Genomic DNA, 20987 nt, shown 5'->3' on the forward strand with positions numbered 1-20987 from the left:
ATCCTGGGCGGTAGTGCTGCGCAGAATAGCGAGGATGCACACTTCTAGGACAACCAGAACGCCACTTATCTAGGTAGCATAGTCGAGTGCCGCCTTATCAACAATTATTACGTTAGGGTTTTGTTTCCTTGAAATCCAGATGTCTCTGCAGTAGTAGGAAACTGTCCCATTAGAGGCCTCTAGAGATAGGCCTTATTAGCTAGTTTAGCTAGCTGCTTCCTACTTGAGATCCTGAAGAACGTTCGACGTTTGGGGCGTTAAAGAGTCTACTAGCTCTTGCCCACTAATCTGTTTCTCGAACCCGTCCTGGACAAGCATTACCCTCGAGAGCGGGCAAGGCCACGGATACAAGTGTACGTGGCCGCCCCAGGCACCCACGTCGTTAGACGAGATGACAACCATGCTCCGAACAGCCACATAATCGGTTAAGGCATTGGAGTATACGTCCACCCAGCCGTCACGAAAGGACTCATTGTCCAGGTCCACCTGGTGCACTAACTCGAGGCACAAGTAGCGGATGCGGTGTTTCCCGGCGAACTGGAAGGGTAAGCGATGCTCGAAAATGTGAATCGTGTCGATGGTAAGGTTGACCCAGATGTAGTAGAATGGCGGGCGATCCTCGATGAAGAACCGTTCGTAACCAGAATGGTGACGGGATTCGCGGCAGGTCTGGACGACAGAAGGGACCGGAGGGTGTGGCCTCCCGTAATCGTGGGCCCATGCCATGACAGTCCGGGGCGTAGAGATCAGTTTCCAGATACGAATACGTAGCTCCCATGGAAGTAAGGGGAAGAGTTGGAAGATGGTGGTCATATCTTATGGTCTGGACTGGTGTTCCAGAGTAGCATCTGGTGGTAAAGTAAGTAGAAAGTGGAAGCAGAGAAGACATGTCAAGAGTGGTGGCCACGGGTCATGCACGTGACGAAAGGAAAATGGCATCTACCTAGCATTGTAGCCATCTAAAAGTAGGGTGTTGTTCCCTAAAGAAAGCATTTTCCCTGTAGTGCCTTAGAAGCCACCAGCTTAGTTAAGGACTACTGTCCTTCTGTTACGCGTATAACCTGTGGCCACCACTTTCGAGCCGTTTACCCCCGAGAGTCTGCTACTTCACCTCGGCTAAGTCTCAGTAAGGCGTACTCTGTACCTAGGAGAGACTCTACCTATTAGGCTTAGCGTGCACATGCCTTTAGCAAAGATTTCTATTGCCTTGGCGGGAGAAAAAAAAATGAAGTTACCTTGTTTACATCATGCACGACTAATCGCTCTACTATACCTCTGCTCTTCACCTCTCAACATACTACACTCTATAGATACTCTTCAAAAGGATGCGACGGGCTCACAAGAAAACCCGAACAGGTTGCTCCACATGCAAGCGAAGGAGGATCAAGGTCTGGCTGCCCTCAACCCCTTGTAAGAGCACTCGCGTACTCATTTGTCGGTTGTGTAGTGCGATGAAAAGAAACCACGGTGTAAAAATTGCCAGATTCATGACGCTTCAGAGTGCATATATGAAATAGTGGAAACCTCACCCAGTAGGAACCGGTCACCTGCGGCTCCTGATTCGGCGCCACAGGTTTCACAGTTAGCCAACAGCATCTACACCCTTCAGCACATGCGGTTACTGCATACCTTGACAACCTCCACAGCGCTCACCCTGTCATGCAAGGACCAGATAAGAACGTTGTGGCAGGTCGACGTTCCATGTATAGGGATGGAATTCCCCTTCGTGTTAGACTCTATACTCGCTCTCTCTTCGATGCATCTAGCACACAAGCTGCCGAACGAGCACCGGCTTCACTGGGCATGTGGCATTCAACTGCAGCAGCAGGCTGTCGAAGGCGCCCAGAAGGCAATGGCAAACATAACATCCCACAACTGCACCGCCGTGTATCTGTTCTCGGCGCTGACGTGCGTGCTCTCGCTCGCACGAGGATGCGATGACTGGCGAAGCATCGGTGCCAACGATGACCAATCTCCAGGGAAGAACTGTGAGAGCTTCCTGGAATGGGTGGTCTTATACCGCGGAACCAGACTTCTCCTCAGCCCGCCCTACGAGGAAGTTTTGCTTTCCGGCCCACTGAGGCCCATGTTCGAGCTAGGACTCCAACGCCGTGAGCGTATTCTCGCCCCTCTGGCAACCATGGACACTGCGAAGTCCGGTCCATTATTGAAATTGCAAGCCGCTATTTACAATCATGTCAGAGACACGGACCGATTAGAGGCGTACGACACAGCGATCGACCATTTGCGGCGGGCCTTCCACGCCGTGTATGATAAGCCGATGGAAGACCTGGAAAACATGGATGTTTTCGCCTGGATGTTCTCGATACCAGACGCCTATGTCGCGTTACTCAAACAGCAAGATCCAATCGCCCTAGCGCTATTTGCCTGCTTTGCTAGTCTAATTCAAGAAATGCGCAGCATGTGGTGGACGCATGGTTGGGGTGAATGGTGTGTTAGTCAAATCTGTTCCAAGTTAAAAGAGGCAGCAGTTTGGCTCGTCGAGCATGTCTTGGATGTTACTAGCTAATAGAACAGCGTTATTGAGATCTAAGTATTACTATTACACACAAGCAAGCTGTAGTATTATATGTTAGAAGATGTATGAAAAGAATTAATAGTTATAGTTTACGTTCTAAAGTAGTAGCTGCTAATAAAGTGAAGGCTCGAAGCTAGGTAAATAGTTTTGTAACTTGTACAAACAGATTAGGTCTTAGAAGAAATAGAAATTGGTAAAAACACTTCATCAGGTGCTAGAGAGTTATTACTCGTGAAGAGTTGGAACAAGAACATCGTCAAGCTGGCGATTTTCTTTGTGAGTTGCAAGAGCAGGAAGCCTCCCAGAAGGGAATGAGGAACAGGCTGGGGTATGATGTCGACTACACGGAATAGGGTTGGGACGCAACCGTAAACTTGCCACGAGGGTTCGTTGCGTCGACATGGAATTGACGTGATGCACATTCCATCGTTTTAAGCATTCTTTGTGAGGTTGAGTGGCTGAGAGGAATGACGTCTCAGGATATGAATCTTTCTAGGGACATGCCAATGCTATACGAGACGAAACCGCTTCAAAAAGGGGAAAAAAAACAAAACTCCACAGCCACAATGACTTGGTCTTCATTCCGACGCTCAGAAACGCCAACCCAGTGCAATTTACCCCTTCTCGAATCTACTCCACCACCGCCCACGAGCCCGAGGGCCCGTACGCGACCTCGTGGAAGTTCTCCTTGGTAAAGTCAATGACGTGAATGGGCGTGTCGTGCCCGTCGATCATGGCCCCGGTCTCGGCGCCCATCTGGAACCAGACGGCGGCCTGCAGCCGGGGCGTCAAGGCCTCCCGGCCAGGCGGCAAGGGCCCGAAGTGGCTGACGTACACGGGGGCCTCGACGCCGTTGACGGTCTTATACACGACGGCAGACGCCGAGGACGCCTCGTTGACGAACAGGATGTCGTCATCCGAGACATCCGGGTCCGGGGTGGAGGTGCCGTCGCTCCAGTCTGGAGGCAGGATCCAGGTCTCCCCGGACGAGATGGGCTGTGGCAGCGTCGCCACGTCGAAGCGGACTGGTTGTTCTGTTAGGATGTCTGAAGCAGCGCCGTCGTGAACCGGGAGGTGGGGAGGAGGACTCGGGTCGCTTGGAACAGGGGAACTTACCTCCGCTCGCAAACGCACTGCTGCTGGCTGCGATCGAGTAGTCGTCCTTCCACGTCACCATCAGGTTCCGCGCACAGACTAACCATCCCTTAGCTGGGGCTACCTCTCGAGCACTGGTTGGCGATTGTGTACATACCGGACGAGTAGCCGATAACGTTGAACTTGGTGGAACCGGGCCTGGCGGTGGTGTCAAAGCCAAAGGCGAGGCATATCTTGTGACCGCTGGTTTTGAATTTGGTGACGCAGTTCTTGTCGATCCTGATGTTGAGTTTATATTCCGTCATGTTGCAGGGTTTGTATGCGTTGGAAGACTCAGATCTGAATTCGATTGACGTGAATGCAATGTGGAGGTAAACAGCACTGGTAATCTTATTGATTGAGCCGTAGCGTTGGAGAGAAGTGTATGTTGGGATATCGCCCTCGAGGACCAGGGCGGCGGAGAGTTAATAAATCATCACATCACTCTACTCTCTCAGCCCCCTTTTCAGGATCAGACCATGTTGTCATCCCTCATCATGTGAACCCTGCCCATAACGAGAGCGTTGAGGACCTCGCTGTCTCATCCGCGCCACGACTGCCGCCTGCAGTCGACCAAGCTGATGACGCAGGCTGTCTTGGGTTCGCTTGCAGATCAAGGCTCAAGGCCAAGGTTCGGAACTCCGAACATCAAAGAGCCAAAAAAAAAACAAAAAAAAACAGCAACGATGCGAAGCGCGGAGAGGAATTTGCTTCACCGAACGGTGACGATTGTGACAGCATTGTTTTTTGCGGGGGTGATGGAATGCCGTCGCATTCGACTTTGGACCTGGAGCTGGGCGGGCGGTCGAGCAGCTGAAGGGTTCTTAACTGATGCTTTTCGGGGCAGACCATGGCCGGTTGCGGATTAGCTTGGTCGATGCTACCGGCGCCTGTAAATGACCGATTCGCAGAGCAAGCTTTCGTTCACGTGGAAGGCTTTCTTATTACCCCCCCTCTCTCCCTATTTTGTTGAGCGGGTGGACGGAGGAATGACTGTGGCTTGTCTGGCCTCGAAGTGTTCCCAGCCACAGTCCGCCGTCGAGGCCGCCGTTCCCCCCCCCCCTTTTTTTTTTCCCCAATGGGCAGATTCGCCTGAGAGCGGAGGAAGCGCGCCCGCCCACGCACGGTTTCGCTCATCCCGCGTATGACGCGTGACGAGCTGTGCACTGGGGCGCTGATGATGCTGGACCGGATGCGGCAGAGATGTCGGCCTGCACCGAACACAGCTCTGTTCCCCCATGATGCGCTGCCGAGTCCAACGGAACGATCTGAGTGGGTTTCACCAGTTTTTGAAGGGTGAATAGCCAGGTTCGAGAACGAAGAGAATACGGCACACGCCGGATAAGACGGCCGGGAAGAAGTGGAGACACTCCGCCGGGAATGCCCCACATTCAAGTCGCCGGCCCGCACCCGACAGCCGGTTCCGTTTCGTTCATCCTGATTTCCGCCACGCTCACGCCCTAAGGGATGTGGTGCTAATGGATGGATTCTATTACACCCAATGACTAGTGATTCCTGCAGACGCGGGCGCTCATACGCGTTGCGCGACTCGCGTTCATCCCCCTTTTACGTTTTCCAGCATCAGCCCCAGTCATGTCATTTGAAGAGCATCCGACCTTGAACCTATCCGATTCGGTATGGCCAAGGTTTCCGCGGAGTTTCTGTCATTCAAAAGACAAAGTGGCACGGAAGCGTTGAAACTGACGGTCTGTTAGTGTTTGAGTTGTTTGGTTGTGAGTGAACAAAAAAAACTTTTCAATATCTGCCCCTCGTTCTCGTTTGACAAACATCCGCCAGATAAATTAGACAACAAGGCGGAGCGCCGGTGACTCGGCTGGATGAACTGCCCCCTGCCAAGGCGATTTTGATTGCCCCCCAACGCGTAGTGTTGTCTCGAATCAAGTAGCCGTACGTACCACTCTCCCCCCATTCTTCGTTCCATTCGTTTCCCCCTAACTTGCGGAGCCGATGCGGAGACGTTGCCGGCGGGCTTGAATAGACAAAAGATGTGGATTTAATTGACGTGTCCCGCCGAGACGAGATTTCGACAAACCCCACCCTGGTTTGCCAGAATAAGTAGAAGACTACAGTGGCCTTTGGCGCGTGCATCACCCGGTCTGGAACGCTTTTGGCTCGACGAGCCGCCAGAAAGGTGATATCGCTGCTTGTTAGGGCGTCTCAGGGCCGTCCTTGGCGGGCGATAGAGTTCACCGGTTATTAAATCGCTGCCGGGTATTGGAAACGATGGAAATTCTTTTTGGTGGTGCAGGCTTCCTCCCTCTTTCTCCCCTTCCCACCGGCCCCCGCGCGCGGCGCTTCCGGTCCGTTTTCAGAAATCGGCCGTGTTGAATGTTTCGACGAACCTCAATCGCCGGACCAGGTCGTCAAGCATTTCACCGTGCAGAGATCCGCGTATCAGGGTCATGAGCCAAGTTTGAGGTTTTGCTGGTCGCAGAGCCGGCACATGGAACAGCAGCAGCGGGCTTTTGTGATCTAACCAGGAGACAGGACCTGTTCCACATCCTCTCCGAACCTCTGAACTTCGGCATTCGGCAGACCATAACCCCCCGAGAAGTCATCACCAGATTGCGCAAGCAATGATCTACGCGCATCGGTTATGATGCTATTCCGCCAAGAGAGTTGAGGGGTCAAAGAGCCGGCCTTGGTATCGACTCTCCTTAATATCGAGAGCATCACATAGTGCATCTCTGCAACCCCTCCACGTGGAGTAGGGAGCCGTCGTGTGGTTGATGCCGGGAAGCCCGGAGTTCGCCAGCGAGGTTGTCGTGGATCAAACAATCTAACGCGACTCGCGCGGCTTCTCCTCTCAGCAGCATTTCTCTCCAGAGGGGACTAGTTGGCCGAATTGAGCCCTGCGCACCCGATGGGGCAGTGGTTCCGAAACTGAATCAGCGGAAAGTCTATTTGACTCTCGACGGGGTGCAACCCTGCTTCTCGTCAAGACCCGACTCGACTGACATAACCCAACAGCACGGATCTGGGCCTGACGAGGCGCGCCGGGTTACAGGTGTCAAGGGGGGGGAACCATGAGACGGGCAGTCCAAGCCAACCCTATTCAATCCCAGACAGCAGCAAAAAGCTTCGGGAGAGTAAGGGGCCGCAGAGAGGTGAGGGAGAGGCCACCCCGGATGATGACGAGAGACCGGAGATAATCTAACCGGTGGACGATGTGATGACAGGACAGGGAACATACATCAGACCAGACGATGTGAGGCTGGGCTGGCATACATATAAACATGACTGCCCGCCATCTGATAGTAGTTCCCCCCTCTTTTGCTCGGACTCTGTAGTTTCTGTAGATCATCTATTTTTTCGTTCTTTTACAACACTCTTTTTTTTCTTCTGTTCGTCTCATCTAAAGACGCTATTACCAAGAATCGCCACACTCTTTTCCGCATTCCAGTTCAAACAACATCAAAAAACACACTTCGCTCGTAGCCGGTCTAGGAACAATGTACACTTCTACCCTCATCCTCTCTCTCGTCGCCGCCGCCGCGGCCGCCTGCACCGGCGGCAAGAACAAGACAGCCGAGGCCGCCGCCCCGGGGGCCAAGGCCCAGTGCGCCCTCCAGTTCGACGGCCGCATCCCCAAGGCCTTCACCGCCGCCGACTTCGACGGCAAGACCAGCCCCTTCAACACGGCCAACGTCTTCGGCAAGGGCTTGAAGTTCAGCGACCTCATCAAGCTTCCCGGCGGTCAGTCCTTGGTAAGTGAATAATATCTGGAAGCATCCGTTTATAGACGTCGGAAAAAAGAGAGGGAAAGAGGGAAAAGAATATATATATATATATATATATATATTTAAGGCAGTTTCCGGAGCCCAAAGACTAACACAGCCTCTCCCCCTAGTTCGATGTCAACTCGACCCAGCCCTTCGAGGTTACCATCGACGACAAGTCCATCTTCGCCCCCTCCGCGGACAACGTCCAGATCGGCTTCCGCCGCGCCGAGATGCTGCCCCTCAGCAACGATGGCAAGGACGCCTCGACCCAGGGCATCAAGACGCTGCACTTCAGCCTGCAGAAGGACGCCCAGCGCCCGCTCAACCTCTCCCACGAGTACCAGCTCGCCTTCCTCGAGAGCGCCGACTTCAGCACCAACCAGATCGTCCTCAAGACGGGCACCATCCTGGGCCAGAACACCGAGGACCCGGACACGCTCCAGCTCTTCGGCAACGTCGCCACCAGCCCGCCCCCCGAGCTCTTCAAGACCAAGTTCACCCCCGGCGTCTTCCACAACTTTGCCATCAAGCTCGACTTCACTGCCAAGTACGTTTTCTTTTCCCCCAAATCCTGGCCCCCCCTCCCTACTTTATGTCCCGTTAATTCTAACGTCCGACTCCAGCACCACCGAGGTCTTCTACTCCCAGGGTAACTCCGCTCTTAAGTCCCAGGGTGCCGCCGTCTCCAACGTCATCGCTGGCCAGGGTCAGTACCACTTCGGCCTCCTCAAGAAGCCCGTCAACGGCGGCGCCGACATCACGAAGAGCGGCGACCAGCCCACTGGCATCAACGAGGGCATCGTCTACGCCGGTATCTTCCAGGAGGACAGCGCCAATGGCTGCATCTCCCTGTCTCCTTAAATCATTTGTGGAGGGACGGGTATCACTGGAATATTGAGGAGGTCATTTCTTTTTCTCTTTATTAATATTGACAAGTCTGCCTTGACAGAGTTGACTTTGTGGGTGGACTCCAGATATTTCTTGTCTAAAGAGAAGAAAAAGTTTCCACAATTTGTTTCCCTGGTTTTGACTCCCGCTGGTTGACGCAGTGTTGGTTTGTGTTACTACTGACCGTCTTTGATGTGATCTTCCTTTCCGTTCTTGGTCCTCTGCTGCATCGGAAGCAGTCTCTGATGCATGGGCACCAACATGACCGGAGACCAATCTGTCTTACGATAAAGTATACCGGTGTCACGTTCACCCACCCCACAGACCAAAGTTGAAGTCCAAAGCCGCTGTGGGGTACAGATAAATGTCAGCAGCCAAAGTGCCAAATTCCTCGAACAGACTCAAATGGAGACTCGCAGGGGCACTGGTCGAACTGATCCCAGAGTTGATGCACTGTTTAGCAGTCTCGAGAGCGCCCTTGCCGCGCTCGTACACGCGATGTCTCTGGGGTGCCGCGATATCCAGCCTACGAGCTAGTAGCCGCAGTTGTAGAATAGCGTGAAGCTGAATTGCTAGGGTGATGTACAGCGCCCAGCCGCGCCCGAAGTCCGGCTCGTCCCAGTTGAGGGACCGGCTTGTGGCGGGCGTAGTCCGGCCTGGCCGACGGCGCCACGGGCCCAGCATCCTCCGACGAGGGTTCATCAGAGACACGTCCGAAACAAACGCGCGCCCCGTCAGCAAGAGGCGCTTCCAGTTCTCCGACTCCAGATAGCTGAGCGTGATGGTTTCCTCGACCGCTTAGAACAGGGCCCGCCTTGATGCCGCAGGCCGTGACCGAGCTGACGCAGACGTACCACTCGTTGCCGTTGCGGTTGTTGGGTTACAGGGCCGTTGAGTGAGGTGACGTAGCCGACGGTGCCGAAGGCGAAGGCAGGCTTCAGCCAAAACCTATTGGTGACGATGCTGCCCATGAAGCAGATGGTGATCACGAGCGAGAAGAGGACGGCGTTGCCGGCCGTCTGGTTGCGATTACGGTCAGCAAAGGTCGTGAATACACGACACGAAAAAGACGCGCATGGCCAGGCAAAGCAACTGCTGACCTCAGGCTTCGACCGGGTCCGTTGCGTTCCAGAGCCCCGGTGCGGTGAAGGCCGCGATGCCTACGAGCGTTCCCTGGAAGAGGACAGGCACAGCGGTGCCAAAGTTTGACGCGGGCGCACCTCCATTTTCGAAGGGGGTCATTCGAAAGCCTGAGACGCCGGTTTCTGGTGCTGAGGCCATCTTGTTTGACGGTCAGTAATCCCGAGTTGTCTGGTCTAGCTAGATGCGAAGCCCGGCATTGACTGGAATCCGAACAAAAAGTACCTTTGTACTTGTTTCACGTCTCCTCCCGAGCCCGCGGCATTGGGCATGGAAACTGGAGGAGGACGACGGCCGTGTATGTTGGGTGATGCGTAGCAGTCGGGCTGTTTCCGAAACTATTGCTCCTTGGCACGGGAAGACTCACGGATTATGTATATCGGTACGGACAGTGCTGCTAGAGTTCTCCACAACTTTGGCTATGCCTGGTTGGGGCGCGTTCAAGATCACGACATGCCGATCAGTGATGGCGTTCTCAGCATCGGCTCGGTAAAGTAGATAGCGTAGGGCCTCTTATCACATTGGATGGAGACAAGGCTCCCTAGAAGTAGCATAACATCAACCCGCAGTCAGCTCTTTTCCGGCAAGTGATGCTGTTTTGATGATCGAGAGGCATATCTCTGACTGTATGTCACCAGCTTGCAGGACGACATTGTTACGCTCAAACTCACTATCCAAGTAGTGCATGCAAAAAAAAACTGAAAAAAACTAGAAAGTTTCCTAAGACCTTCCTTCACTGCTCTATTCCACTACAAACAAGGACATCGTCGCGTGGACTCCGACATGAGGATGGGATCCGCTATCACGTCATGCACCAAGATGAAGACATGTCACGGTAACTAATGGCTGCAGGCCCCGAATCCTTCGACTGACTAAACCCGCGATATCGCAGGAGGGGTCGTTACATAACCGTCTCGTGCCTCGCCCAAAGCCTCGAGTGGCACATGTGGTCTGACTGATCGAGTTACAGTCGACACGAAGAGGAAAACCAGAAGCACACGGCTAGCTAACCCCGACTTCGATCCAGCATGGCAGCAGTTCAAGTAGGATCCACTCCACGAAAAGCTCCCCCAGCTTCATCAGGAGAACGTCGATGGAACAACACGGAAGCATCGCAGCTATTCGAGCCCTTTGCGGTCCCTGGCCAGCAGGACACAGCCACCTTTGGTCTCCCGTGGTCCGCCCCCTTTCCTCTCGGCCTCAAGGTGACAGCCGCTCTCAGCCTCGCGGAAAGTGTCGAAGCCATCAAGAGCTTCACGCAGTCTGGTGACACCGCGCGTCTGGCCAAGCACCACGGGGGCGCCATCCTGATCCGCGGACTCCCGATCGAGACGCCCGACGACTACAGCCAAGTCGCCCACGCCTTTGGCTTCCGTCCCCACGTCGAGGTTGGGCGGCCTCCGTTGCGGACCGTTCTGGCGCCTAATGTGAAAACGGCCAACGAAGGGTGAGTCTGGGTCATCCAGGGATGTCTTGGAGAGGCAACATTGGCGAAGCTGGCTTGACACTGAGGACGGATCAATACTCGTTCACTTTGTCAAGATGGCAAAAGAGAAAGGCTAACATTGCACCAAAGCCCGCCAGAGCTGCCCATTTGGCCACACAGCGAGTATGGATGGAGCACCATCAACCCAGCCTGGTTGACTTTCAGTGCCCTCAAGTTGCCAGAATCTGGTATGTCGAGCTGCAGTCGCTCTCAACTGATTCGAATATTCGTTCATCTCTACCAGCTGTTGCTTTTTTCTTATTTCAAATGCTGATACTCCATCCAAAATCGACTTTAGCTGACTCAAAACAGGCGGCGCAACTCCAATCACCTCGGCCATCTACATTGCGTACGAACTCTCTCGCCAAAGACCCCAGTTCCTCTCGCAGCTTCGCAACAAGGGAGTCAAGTACGTCTACCGCTACACGCCAAACCCGCTCGTCTCCAACACGGGCACGAGCGTGCGCGGGGCCTACGGCCAAGAGGTCACAGACGACGACGATGAGGCAACGGCCCGGGGCAAGATCGAGGACGAGGTCCGGCGCCATAGCGATCGCTTCGAGTGGCACGACGACGGCAGCATCAGCGTGACGCACATCGTCCCCGGTAAGGAAGCACTCGGCGTGAAATTCTTCTAGTGTGGCCAGCCAATCGCCTCCGATGCCTCCTCCCCCCTTCCCCGTACCTCCTCCACACACGTACACCAAATGAAAAGGCCCGGGAACTAACAAGCAACAAACCCATGACAGCCGTTCGGATCCACAATCCCACCGAAGCAACCGTCTTCTTTGGAAACGTCACCTCGGCCTGGGGGCGTAGCCGGCATCATGGTGCGACGCGGCCGCCCTTCCGCGGGGACGACGGGTCGTACCACCCGCCGCCGACCTACGGCGACGGCGCGCCGATCGACGTCGAGGACTTGGACCTGCTGCTGAAGCTCGCAGAGGAGGGCGCCGTCGACGTCGATTGGGAGAAGGGAGACCTGGTGCTCCTTGACGTGAGTAGAACGCAATATTGCCCCGAGGGGGGAGGAGGGTTTGTTAGTGTGAAGTGGCTGACACGAGGTGGCGTTCGCGTGTGCGCAGAATTACGCCGTGATGCACTCCCGCAAGCCGTGGAAGGGCACGCGCCAGGTCCTCGCTGCTCTGTGGGATGACGACGACGACGACGACGACGACGACAGGAGGATCAGGGATTTCCCCGAGGGCCTGGAGTTGTTAAAGTCCAGTCCCCGTGTGCCTCGGAGAGACTCTGAGTAAGGCCGGCGGGCGCGTTCTGACATGATCGTAATCGACCGAGCCCATTGTTCAGTGGATCTAGTTGGCGATCTGATAATCGTCTACCGTGCGCGGGAACAAGCCTGGCTGCCAAGTGGTTGGCAAGAGAAGGGGGGCAGGCAGCTGAATGAGATCCTTGTGGACATCAATCGTTTAGACCAGCAGATCTAGGACCATGTTGGAATGGCAGAGGAGAGTTTGAAGATGACGCGAAGAAGATAACAAGATGCCTTTCATGTTCCTGGCAGTCCATGGTAGATGATGTTTCTTTTCTATTTGACTCTAAAAACAAAACAAATCGCCAAAAAAGAAAAGAAAAAAAGACGCAGTTGATATTATTAACAATTACCTATACAGTTTGGAACGCAGATTCGAGCGGAACACCACCAAGCCTCACGCAGGACAAGTGGCCCTCTTCTTGGAGCCGCCCTCCTCTGAGATCTCGGATAGCCCGAACCAGCCACACTCGGAGTCGAACATGGCGTCGAACCCGTTGTAGAACATCCTGCCCGTGTTGATGTAGGGCCCTTTTTCCGCGCTCGGCGCCGCCTCCATGACGAACCCCGACGGCTGCATGGTGGCCGGATCCGGCCGGCCGGCGCCCTGGGCGACGACGGTGTAGGTCGCGATGGGGTTCTTCTCGTCGGGCACGCAGACGACGACCTTGCTGCGCCTGGCGAGGACCTTGGGGTGCGTCTTGATGAACTTGGACGTGGTCGTGTTGGCGCGCGAGCTGACGGCGTCGTTGACGGCCACGTAGGCCTGCGGGATGCCCGTGTCGAAGAGCGCGTGTCCGTGGTCCCAGGGCGAGTCGTTGATGCGGATGGCCATCTTGGCCATCTGCCAGTCCGTAGGCGTGGACCCGGCCCGCAGCTCGAGCTTGGTCTTGCAGAAGCCGCCGGCGTTGTCGCTCGTGAGGCCGACCTCGACGCCGTCCCTGGTGATGATGTAGCCCTGGTGCATGTCGCCGCCGACCGGCTGGCCGCCGATCTGCGTGACGTGGATGAGCGGCACCTTGTCCGGCAGCGCGTCCGGCTGCTCGGAGCTGCCGCGGCCGAAGCCGACGCCGACGTAGTGGATGTTGCTGGGCCACATGGTGATGTTGGACTTCTGCGCCTCGGTGCAGGACCCTTGCGTCTTCCAGGCGCGGCAGATGCTTGCCTCGGTGACGACCATGACGGGCACGGCGGTGACGACGTCCTGTCGGTACCCGCGCTCGTCGGCGCCCGTGCGGAACGTGAGGTTGGCGTCGATCCAGTAGCCCTGCCAGAGGCGGCCGCTGGAGGAGAGGTACTCGTTGCCGGGGCGGCTCTTGTCGAAGGGCGCGTTGCTGTCCGAGAAGCCGAGCAGGCCGGCGCCGATCATGACGCCGGTCGAGCCCGTGTCCATGCCGGCCGAGGGGACGGACACGGGGGCGGACCACTTTGTCGCCACGGAGAACTCGAGGGACGGGGTGCTGTCGATGAGGGGGAACTTGTTGACGAAGGGGATGAAGGCCGTGTTCTCCGGCGTCGCCTTTGGGTATGTCGGCGGGCCCGAGGCCGGGCACGATGCGGCTGCGGCGGCGGAGACCTGCGCGACCGCCGCGAGGGTGAAGGTGTTTGAGAGATACATGCCGGGCTGCTGCTGTCTGCTTGCTTCCAGGGCCTGATATGCTTGTGCAGGCCCGGCAGAGACGAAGAAAGAGAAGGCCTCTTTAAATATCAGGTCCCAGTTGATCTCCATCGGGGATCAGTCCACAAAGTCGATGGTACATACACACGAGACGTCCGGAAACGTACTCTATGGGTGGGTTCATTGAGCGAAAAGAAGTCAAATCCGATGGACTCGAAGACGGGAAATTTTTGAGTTTGAGAGGCGAGTTGGAGACGCCGCCTAGTCATGTGGCCGCATTCAACCCAAGATTTGCATTGCATTGCATGGTTGTGGTGGGTTGGTCCAGACCTCCCACCCCCTCGGCAAACTCAGGACCGAGACATGAGAAGCTTAACTAGCTGCTTGCCGGAGAGCCACGTGGGAACGTGGGCAAGCCTGGAACCTCTCTGGAAGAGCATTAGCCTGCCGGAGACGGCCATGATGTTCGATTTCCACCTAGTATTATGTTTCGGGATGGGGGACCGAGACTATCTTTTTGTCTCTGCTCACTACGTATGGGGTGTGGGGGCCAGCACCGACAAGGGCCCGTGTTGGACAAGCCAGCCAAAGGCCGAAGCACTTGTCAATGTGAGCGAGGCCAGAATCATTCCAGCCGCTTTAGCTCGCTCTGCTCTGATATGCCGATGACCGTCACGGTCTAGTCGGCTTCCGGCGCCGCCTCTGCAACGCATTCCGCAACCTGCTCCGGGGCTAAAGGCACAGTTTTGTGTAGATACTATCCAGTTTGGTGTTGTCAAATAAATTCACCACCATGTTGGGAATAGCAAGCGTTGGTGTAAAGCAAGTAGGGGCAGGTGTCAGACGAAAGCAGGCTGACAACACGATATGTGTATTTTATCAACGATATACATTGAAATTGGGGTTTTTTTTTTGGGGTTTTTTTAAATGTGATGATAGAAAAATAACAGTGTAAACCCTTCATGTGCTCCCGAGGTAAAGACAACCCATTTCTGAAATCTCACTTAAATGCTACTCAAACTGTCGAAGCCACGCATCCGCCTTGGCCCATTCGTCAACCAGAACCCTTCGCCGCTGCTCGCCTCGTACGTTGAAGCTGACGTCGAAGGACTTCGGACCCGTCAGGATGGCGTCCTTGAAAGCCGTCTGCACACCGGTGTCCGGCGCCCGGTCTCCCGGCACGACGTCAAAGTACCACAGGAGCTTCGACATGGTCATCAGCATGCTGTTCTCCGCCATCCGCTGGCCCGCGCAGACTCTCCTCCCTGCCCCGAAGCCGTAGGTGGGCCGGCGGGATTGGTCCCCCCCTGCTGTCTCTTTCGACTCCTCACGACTGCTGCTGGTGCCGAACTTGCCGTCCAAGAACCGCTCTGGTCTGAAAGAGTCCGGGTCCTCGTACTCGTCCGGATCGTGGCTGATGGCCCAGATGTTCATGAGAATGGTCGTGTTGGCGGGGATATGGTACCCTTGATAAATATCGTCCTGGGTCGTGGCGTGGGGGATGGCGAGCGGGAAACCAGGACGCCATCGTAGAGTCTTTTCCTATAAGTTAGCACATGTGGTAGAAACAAATTGCCCATAGCTTGGTTGACCCAAGGAAGCACTCTCACCTCGAGGAAACACGCCTTGAGGTAAGGCAACGCGTCTGCCCTGGCTTTCTCGGACCGGACGCCGCCCTTGCCAAAGACCGAGTCGACCTCTGCTTGCGCTCTCTTCTGCACGTCCGGGTACGCGGCCATGGCGAGCACGAACGTCTCGAACGCGCCGGCGGTCGTGTCGGACCCGCCTTCCATCAGAAACCCCGTGATGTACTCCAGCTCGACCTCGCTGTAGCCGTCCCTGGCGTTGTTCCGGAGGAGACTGGCGACGAAGCTGTCCCCGGCCTTGCCCCGCTCGACGCGCGCCCTGGCCTCCTCGAACAGGTCGTGATACAGCCCGTTTTGCTTCGACTTCAGCGCCGCGGCCCGCCGCTGCCAGCCCCGCCACGGCGTCAGGACGTCCGGCACGTGCCGCAGGAAGGGGAACACGTCAAAGGGCGGCACGGCGCCCTGGTCCAGCATGCCCGCCCACTCGGCCTGGCAGGCGAAGAACTGCTTGATCCTCCCCTCGTCGCTGAAGTCGCGACCCCTCGTGCCGAAGACGCTCGTCATGATGACGGCGCCAAAGTACCGCAGGATGTGGTCGTGGTACCGGCCCGGCGCCGACAGCAGCTCGTGCATCATCTGCGAGGACTCGGCATCTTGCAGGGGCAGCAGGCCGTCGACCTCGTCGTCGCGCAAAAAGTCGGTGACGGTCTTGCGCGCCTTGCGCCACTTGGGCCCGTACGGCATGAAGACGAGGTGGATGTCGCCCGGCGGCGGCACGACGTACTCGACGATGGGCACGTACGGTCGCGACGAGTATACGGCGCCGCGCTGGTCCAGGAGGTCGCGGGCGGCCTTCCACGAGTTGACGACGACGGCGCTGCTGCTGGGCCCGAGGCGCAGGCCGACGAGGCCGTGGGCGCCGTGGGTCCGGCTCCATTCGGCGAACTGGAGGAACGGCTTGGTCAACGGGATCTGGTGGAGGTTGCCGAGGAAGGGGATGGTCGGGGGCCCCGGGGGGAAGTTAGTGGCGTGTGGTTTGGCGGGATGGAGGACATGGCGGACGGCGAGGTAGACGAGCGAGAGGATCAAAGAGCCCAGTGCCAGGGTCAACAGGGCCATTTTTGGAGAGAGTGGAAGACGGAGTTGAACCTCGGAGCAGTGAGTCTCATCGAGGCTGGATAAGACTACACTACAGTATATCACATAACTTATATCATGTCAGCGAAGCTGGCGTATGGTTGCTATGCAATGTGCTGAATCAGCGCGGTGTCGCTTCTGCATAGATGTTGCATAGAGCCGTAATACGGAAGCCTTCATTGGCAGAGAGAGGGTGCTGACTGACGGACATACTGTCGTGTAACCTCCCCCTCCTCCTTGGTCCAGTTGAACGCGTTCGCATCCTGGCGGCAGAGCTACCCCGGGGAGAATCATTTCCAGATGAGCATCATCATGCCGATAAGCCAGGTAAAATTTGTCCTAGTCGAGGACATCCCAGTCGAGAACTGCATGGCAGGGTTCTGTCGATGGTGCATATCGAGTGGTGGAAGTCTTGCTGGATGCTGTTCTAAGCAGGACCACTTAGCAATTACACCCCGGATTCTTGCATCATGGCATCTAAAGTCATGGCAGAATAAGACGAGGATGTGCGAAAAAGAGCATGTGAAGGTGACTCGACGATTCCAAGCTCATTTCTCTACCATGGTCTGCGCAGGAATGTGAAATCAGCACCGGTATCCCAACACCAGGCAAGTCGCGACCAGAGCTGCAGGCAAGATTCCCGACTCCCACCTAAGGCGTCGGTAGTACATGCAGTTCGATGAAATGAGTTGCCTGAGAAAGAGGAAAAGAGGTGGCAATTTGGAACGTTCCACGACAATTCGATATTGAAATGTGGATTCAGGCGAGTGATGCAGGCTCACCACTGCTCGTGAGGGTTGTAATTATTTGCGGGCAGGGCTTGACAAGTCACATAGCCAACACAACAAGCCGTCCCGCAACAATCTTTTCGTTCAACACTATCCAGCGCCTGATTTAGGCGGAAGGCAATGAGGGAACCCTCTCGAGGACCGTCCAGAAGAGAGATCTCGAAGTTGCTCGTGGGAAATGACACATCTTATGGCCCGCAGGCCTTGCCCACCGCACGCCACGCCCACCGCTGGTGACAGTCTGTCAGGTGGACTGTCAACCTTCAGGTCGGAGTTGAGGGTTGTGTCACCGTGACAACTAGCAGATACCATCGTGAGCAGGACCCTCGGACTCGCGCAAAAGCGAGCGAAGGGCCCCCGAGTAGTCTCGACCCCGGGCTGAGAGACGGGATGATGGTTCGGACACGGGTCGAGGGGGTGCCCCTGTCGCCGCATCTGTGCCCTCAGGGACCATCGGACGAGCTGCATGCACATGCAGATGTAAGTAAATGCAGGCCAACGGGTAGCTTGCTGTAAGGAAGCATTGTTTAGACGACGATTGGAGGGAAGCAAACAAAACATGGCCAACGTACGTCGAGTCTTCAAGCAGCCCAAGAGCCAGCAACAAACAGTGACAGACAAGCACCACGCAACGTCAACTGCGTCACGCTCGTCCAAGTCGCCTGGGTGTTGTGACAAATCACGTCGAGGTTCCAATAGACCATATAACAAAGCCATCATCTCCCCATTTCCAGCACATCCTCGACTCAAGACGTTTGAGACCCCGGTGGAAGTATTCCACCCCGAAACCCCGACTTGTAAGACTCTGGCCGATGCCAGAAACCGACAAGGCACCGTAGCCGCATGGACCGTTGGCGCACCCTTAGCGCCCTCCTCCGTCAACGGACGGCGACGACGAGACTCTTCCGATGTGGCTGCTAGCTTGTATCATAGAAGGCGCCACGTCTCGCGGCCGGCCGCGCTAGTTGAGGCCGCCCACCCGCCAGCCGCCGCAACATGATAACAGACGAAGCGAAGATGGGGAGAGGGGTCTCGAGGGGGAGGGGAGAAGAAGAGGCTACTGTCGAAAAAGCCGTTCGTTAGCTTTGACGGTGGGATTGGGGGACACGCAAATGCTTTGACGGTGGAACAGCAAGAAGCTGTGCCGTTTCCAGACTAGATCCAGGTCGAGTGAACGACATGGCTTGGGCCTCCTCATCACCGCTAGTGCATCCCAATGTCCGCATTGACCCTCGATTCTTGGAGTTGAGAGTGAAGGGGAGGGTGAGGGGGGTGGTAGTGGGTGGCTGTCACTAATACCCTCACTCTCGCAACTCTCTGCCATCCAGGGGTAAGGGAAAACTTCTCGTCTTGCCTGACGTCTTCTCTCTCTTTCTCTCTCTTCTCTCTCTCTTCCTCTCTCCATCCCTTGCTCCAGTCATTCGTTCCTGGCTGTGAATACCTTCGTTTTGAGTGTGGTCTACTTGCTTTCCCCCGTTCTAACCTCCCCCCCTGTATATGTTGCATGCCACGAACATTTTTGGACTTACAAGCGAGCGTGTCTTTACTCAAACCCGCTTGAACATAACCACTTGGACATACGAACCGACCACCATCGACCACACAGCGCTGTCACATACGCATCTTGCTACACACATATAATCGGTTGCGACGAGGACTATAATGAGCCATGGCTGACCAGGAGACACACGGGAGGTGGCACGACATTGTCGAGAAGCTCTTCCACCGCGGCCTCGTCAGCGAATTCCTCAACGACCCGGCCAACGTTATCAGCCAGGTTCTGTCATCGCCGGCGACGACAACCCAGGAGAACGCTCAGGCGGGGAACACGCAGGCCCCGGCCACGACACAGGCAGCCGCCGCGCCGGCACCCGCATCCACACAAGCAGCCGCCGCTCCCGCCGCGACGACACAGGCTCCTGCGGTACAGCAGCCCGCCGCGACACCGGCCTCGTCGCCCAAGCAGGAGCAGCAGCCGCAGCAACCACAACAGACGTCGACGCCGGCGGCTCAGAACCCGGGGGCGGCACAACAGCCGGAATCGACGGCGGCGGCGGGGACGACGGGCTCGTACACAGCTCCCGTTCTCACTACGTCGGCTCCTGCGGCCGCCGAGACGGTGCCATCAGCGGCTGAGAACGCGGCCTCGTCACAGCTCCTCTCGCAGTCGGGATATTCAAAGGGTTCGGGGGCAGTTGGCGGCGGAGGAAGAGCCTCGACGACGAATTCGGGGACGATCGGCTCAACACAGGCTCCGCAGGCGCCGGAGTCTGGAGGCACATCTACTTCGACAAACCAGGGGCCCCTGGTCGCTACTGGTGTCGTGTGTAAGTCTCTCTTCGCCTTCTTGTCAGAATTAAGCCATCTGCTAACAAAGCCGTCCAGTGGGAATCGTGGTCCTTATGGGACTGTCGCTGTTGGTCTACTGGTGCCTCCGCCGCAAGAAGAGGGCGGCTCTCCATCGTCACCAGGCCGTCCCTCCCGAGAGCCCCAGCCACGACTACGCGGACCACCGTTTCCGAGACCACATCGACCAGGCCTGCCCTCCGACGATGATGACCGAGAACCGCGCTCTCAACGCCGAAGGCGACGAGTTCGTGATCCAGCACCCGCAGCCCGGAGGACGGCAGCCGCCGCCTTTTGCACAAACGCACCCGCACCCGCACCCGCATGGTGATCCAGGCGGAGACACCCCTCGCGTCAACCCGTACGCCGCGCAGCCCTTTTCGTATGCCCAGGCCCAGCAGTACGTGCAGTCCCTCGCCGACACGGGCACCTTCGGCGGATACCCGCACCCGCCGCCGATTCCGCAACCGTCGCCGATCCGGATCTTCCGGTGGCCGACCCGCTCATCCCGCAGCGGGGTATCCACGCCGAGCGTCTTCTCCGGCTTCCGATCCCACAAGTCCTCCTCGCGGAACCCGTCCCGGACGTCCCGCAGCACCGTGACGTCGATGCTGTGGCACGGCCGGCGCGACGTCAACGCCCGCCGCACCATGACGAACCAGTCCCCGGTCTCGCCGCGGCCCAACTTCCTCCACCCCAGCGGCGGCGGCGGCGGCGGCGGCGGCGGCGGTCTCAACCAGAGCCCCGACAGCACCATGATGGGCGACGGCCTGCATACGCCCGTCCTGGACTGGCTCAACTGGATCCGTGGGCACCAGCAGGCCGAGCCGGACCCGGAGATGAACCACCGCAAGAGCTTCGCCAGCACGACCGAGACGCTGAGCTCCGACGGCGGCGGCGGCGGCGGCGGCGGCGGCAGGGGCGGCGGCGGGTACGAGGGCGTGGAGACGGCCAGCACGGCGAGCACGGCCAGCAGCGGCGTCTTCTCGCCGACGCTGCACTCGTGGCACCCGCAGGCGAGCGGCGCCCCCAACGTCACGCCCGAGACGTTCCAGTACCTCCCGCTGCCGCTGTTCCGGCGGCCGAGCAGCAGCGACGGGCACCGGTCCGAGACGTCGGGCGGCGTCCGCATCCCGAGGTTTCAATGAAGAGCGGGCGGAGGGAGGGCTCGGGGTGATTCTTTCTTAAATAATGTAGCTTACTGCAGTCACTCATTGCATTGCCGAGTCGCCCTGGGTGGGCGACTTTGTATCCTTTTTTCTTTTTCCTCTCTATTCTTGGTCGGTGAATACTTAGACATCATCGTCAT

At 56.9% G+C, this 20987-nt stretch overlaps 9 protein-coding genes across 9 annotated transcripts; 4 read left to right on the forward strand and 5 right to left on the reverse strand.

The window, feature by feature from the left end:
• Positions 1–219: 219 nt before the first annotated feature.
• Positions 220–813, reverse strand: CDEST_11480 (Putative 2EXR domain-containing protein; the record flags this gene model as incomplete). The annotated part of the gene is made up of 1 exon (XM_062927636.1): positions 220–813. One exon carries the CDS (start codon positions 811–813, stop codon positions 220–222), a length of 594 nt encoding a protein of 197 aa, XP_062783687.1.
• A 512-nt stretch (positions 814–1325) lies between these two features.
• CDEST_11481 (Putative zn(2)Cys(6) fungal-type DNA-binding domain-containing protein) lies at positions 1326–2530 on the forward strand (the record flags this gene model as incomplete). The annotated part of the gene is made up of 2 exons (XM_062927637.1): positions 1326–1388; positions 1448–2530. The coding sequence occupies 2 exons, from the start codon at positions 1326–1328 to the stop codon at positions 2528–2530; spliced, it is 1146 nt and encodes a 381-aa protein (XP_062783688.1).
• Positions 2531–2983: 453 nt separating this feature from the next.
• On the reverse strand, positions 2984–4313 carry CDEST_11482 (uncharacterized protein). Its single transcript, XM_062927638.1, has 3 exons — positions 3792–4313; positions 3656–3733; positions 2984–3564 (listed from the first exon to the last, which is right to left on the reverse strand). Exons 1-3 carry the CDS (start codon positions 3937–3939, stop codon positions 3170–3172), a joined length of 621 nt encoding a protein of 206 aa, XP_062783689.1. The 5' UTR covers positions 3940–4313; the 3' UTR covers positions 2984–3169.
• A 2658-nt stretch (positions 4314–6971) lies between these two features.
• Positions 6972–8427, forward strand: CDEST_11483 (uncharacterized protein). The gene is made up of 3 exons (XM_062927639.1): positions 6972–7401; positions 7545–7963; positions 8040–8427. The coding sequence occupies exons 1-3, from the start codon at positions 7147–7149 to the stop codon at positions 8275–8277; spliced, it is 912 nt and encodes a 303-aa protein (XP_062783690.1). The 5' UTR covers positions 6972–7146; the 3' UTR covers positions 8278–8427.
• Positions 8428–8613: 186 nt separating this feature from the next.
• CDEST_11484 (uncharacterized protein) lies at positions 8614–9585 on the reverse strand (the record flags this gene model as incomplete). Its single annotated transcript, XM_062927640.1, has 3 exons — positions 8614–9093; positions 9159–9323; positions 9469–9585. 3 exons carry the CDS (start codon positions 9583–9585, stop codon positions 8614–8616), a joined length of 762 nt encoding a protein of 253 aa, XP_062783691.1.
• Positions 9586–10472: 887 nt separating this feature from the next.
• Positions 10473–12189, forward strand: CDEST_11485 (Putative TauD/TfdA-like domain, taurine dioxygenase TauD-like superfamily; the record flags this gene model as incomplete). Its single annotated transcript, XM_062927641.1, has 5 exons — positions 10473–10891; positions 11021–11118; positions 11243–11536; positions 11680–11927; positions 11995–12189. 5 exons carry the CDS (start codon positions 10473–10475, stop codon positions 12187–12189), a joined length of 1254 nt encoding a protein of 417 aa, XP_062783692.1.
• Positions 12190–12510: 321 nt separating this feature from the next.
• Positions 12511–13932, reverse strand: CDEST_11486 (uncharacterized protein; the record flags this gene model as incomplete). The annotated part of the gene is made up of 1 exon (XM_062927642.1): positions 12511–13932. The coding sequence occupies one exon, from the start codon at positions 13930–13932 to the stop codon at positions 12601–12603; it is 1332 nt and encodes a 443-aa protein (XP_062783693.1). The 3' UTR covers positions 12511–12600.
• Positions 13933–14724: 792 nt separating this feature from the next.
• Positions 14725–16550, reverse strand: CDEST_11487 (Putative cytochrome P450). The gene is made up of 2 exons (XM_062927643.1): positions 15432–16550; positions 14725–15357 (listed from the first exon to the last, which is right to left on the reverse strand). The coding sequence occupies exons 1-2, from the start codon at positions 16524–16526 to the stop codon at positions 14833–14835; spliced, it is 1620 nt and encodes a 539-aa protein (XP_062783694.1). The 5' UTR covers positions 16527–16550; the 3' UTR covers positions 14725–14832.
• A 2451-nt stretch (positions 16551–19001) lies between these two features.
• On the forward strand, positions 19002–20826 carry CDEST_11488 (uncharacterized protein; the record flags this gene model as incomplete). Its single annotated transcript, XM_062927644.1, has 2 exons — positions 19002–19659; positions 19718–20826. The coding sequence occupies 2 exons, from the start codon at positions 19002–19004 to the stop codon at positions 20824–20826; spliced, it is 1767 nt and encodes a 588-aa protein (XP_062783695.1).
• Between the last annotated feature and the right edge of the window lie 161 nt (positions 20827–20987).

This window comes from Colletotrichum destructivum, chromosome 7, assembly GCF_034447905.1.
Source record: "Colletotrichum destructivum chromosome 7, complete sequence".
NCBI classification, from domain to species: domain Eukaryota; kingdom Fungi; phylum Ascomycota; class Sordariomycetes; order Glomerellales; family Glomerellaceae; genus Colletotrichum; species Colletotrichum destructivum.

What these genes read in the sequence shown, in the direction of transcription:
- CDEST_11487 (XM_062927643.1), bottom strand. Translation starts at nt 16,526, where the DNA reads ATGGCCCTGTTGACCCTGGCACTGGGCTCTTTGATCCTCTCGCTCGTC. An exon ending in TCAAGGCGTGTTTCCTCGAG is followed by an intron (nt 15,358 to 15,431) that starts GTGAGAGTGCTT and finishes TTATAGGAAAAG; the next exon opens with ACTCTACGATGGCGTCCTGG.
- CDEST_11482 (XM_062927638.1), bottom strand. Translation starts at nt 3,939, where the DNA reads ATGACGGAATATAAACTCAACATCAGGATCGACAAGAACTGCGTCACC. An exon ending in CGTTATCGGCTACTCGTCCG is followed by an intron (nt 3,734 to 3,791) that starts GTATGTACACAA and finishes AGGGATGGTTAG; the next exon opens with TCTGTGCGCGGAACCTGATG. An exon ending in CAGTGCGTTTGCGAGCGGAG is followed by an intron (nt 3,565 to 3,655) that starts GTAAGTTCCCCT and finishes CAGAACAACCAG; the next exon opens with TCCGCTTCGACGTGGCGACG.
- CDEST_11483 (XM_062927639.1), top strand. Translation starts at nt 7,147, where the DNA reads ATGTACACTTCTACCCTCATCCTCTCTCTCGTCGCCGCCGCCGCGGCC. An exon ending in TTCCCGGCGGTCAGTCCTTG is followed by an intron (nt 7,402 to 7,544) that starts GTAAGTGAATAA and finishes CTCTCCCCCTAG; the next exon opens with TTCGATGTCAACTCGACCCA. An exon ending in AAGCTCGACTTCACTGCCAA is followed by an intron (nt 7,964 to 8,039) that starts GTACGTTTTCTT and finishes GTCCGACTCCAG; the next exon opens with CACCACCGAGGTCTTCTACT.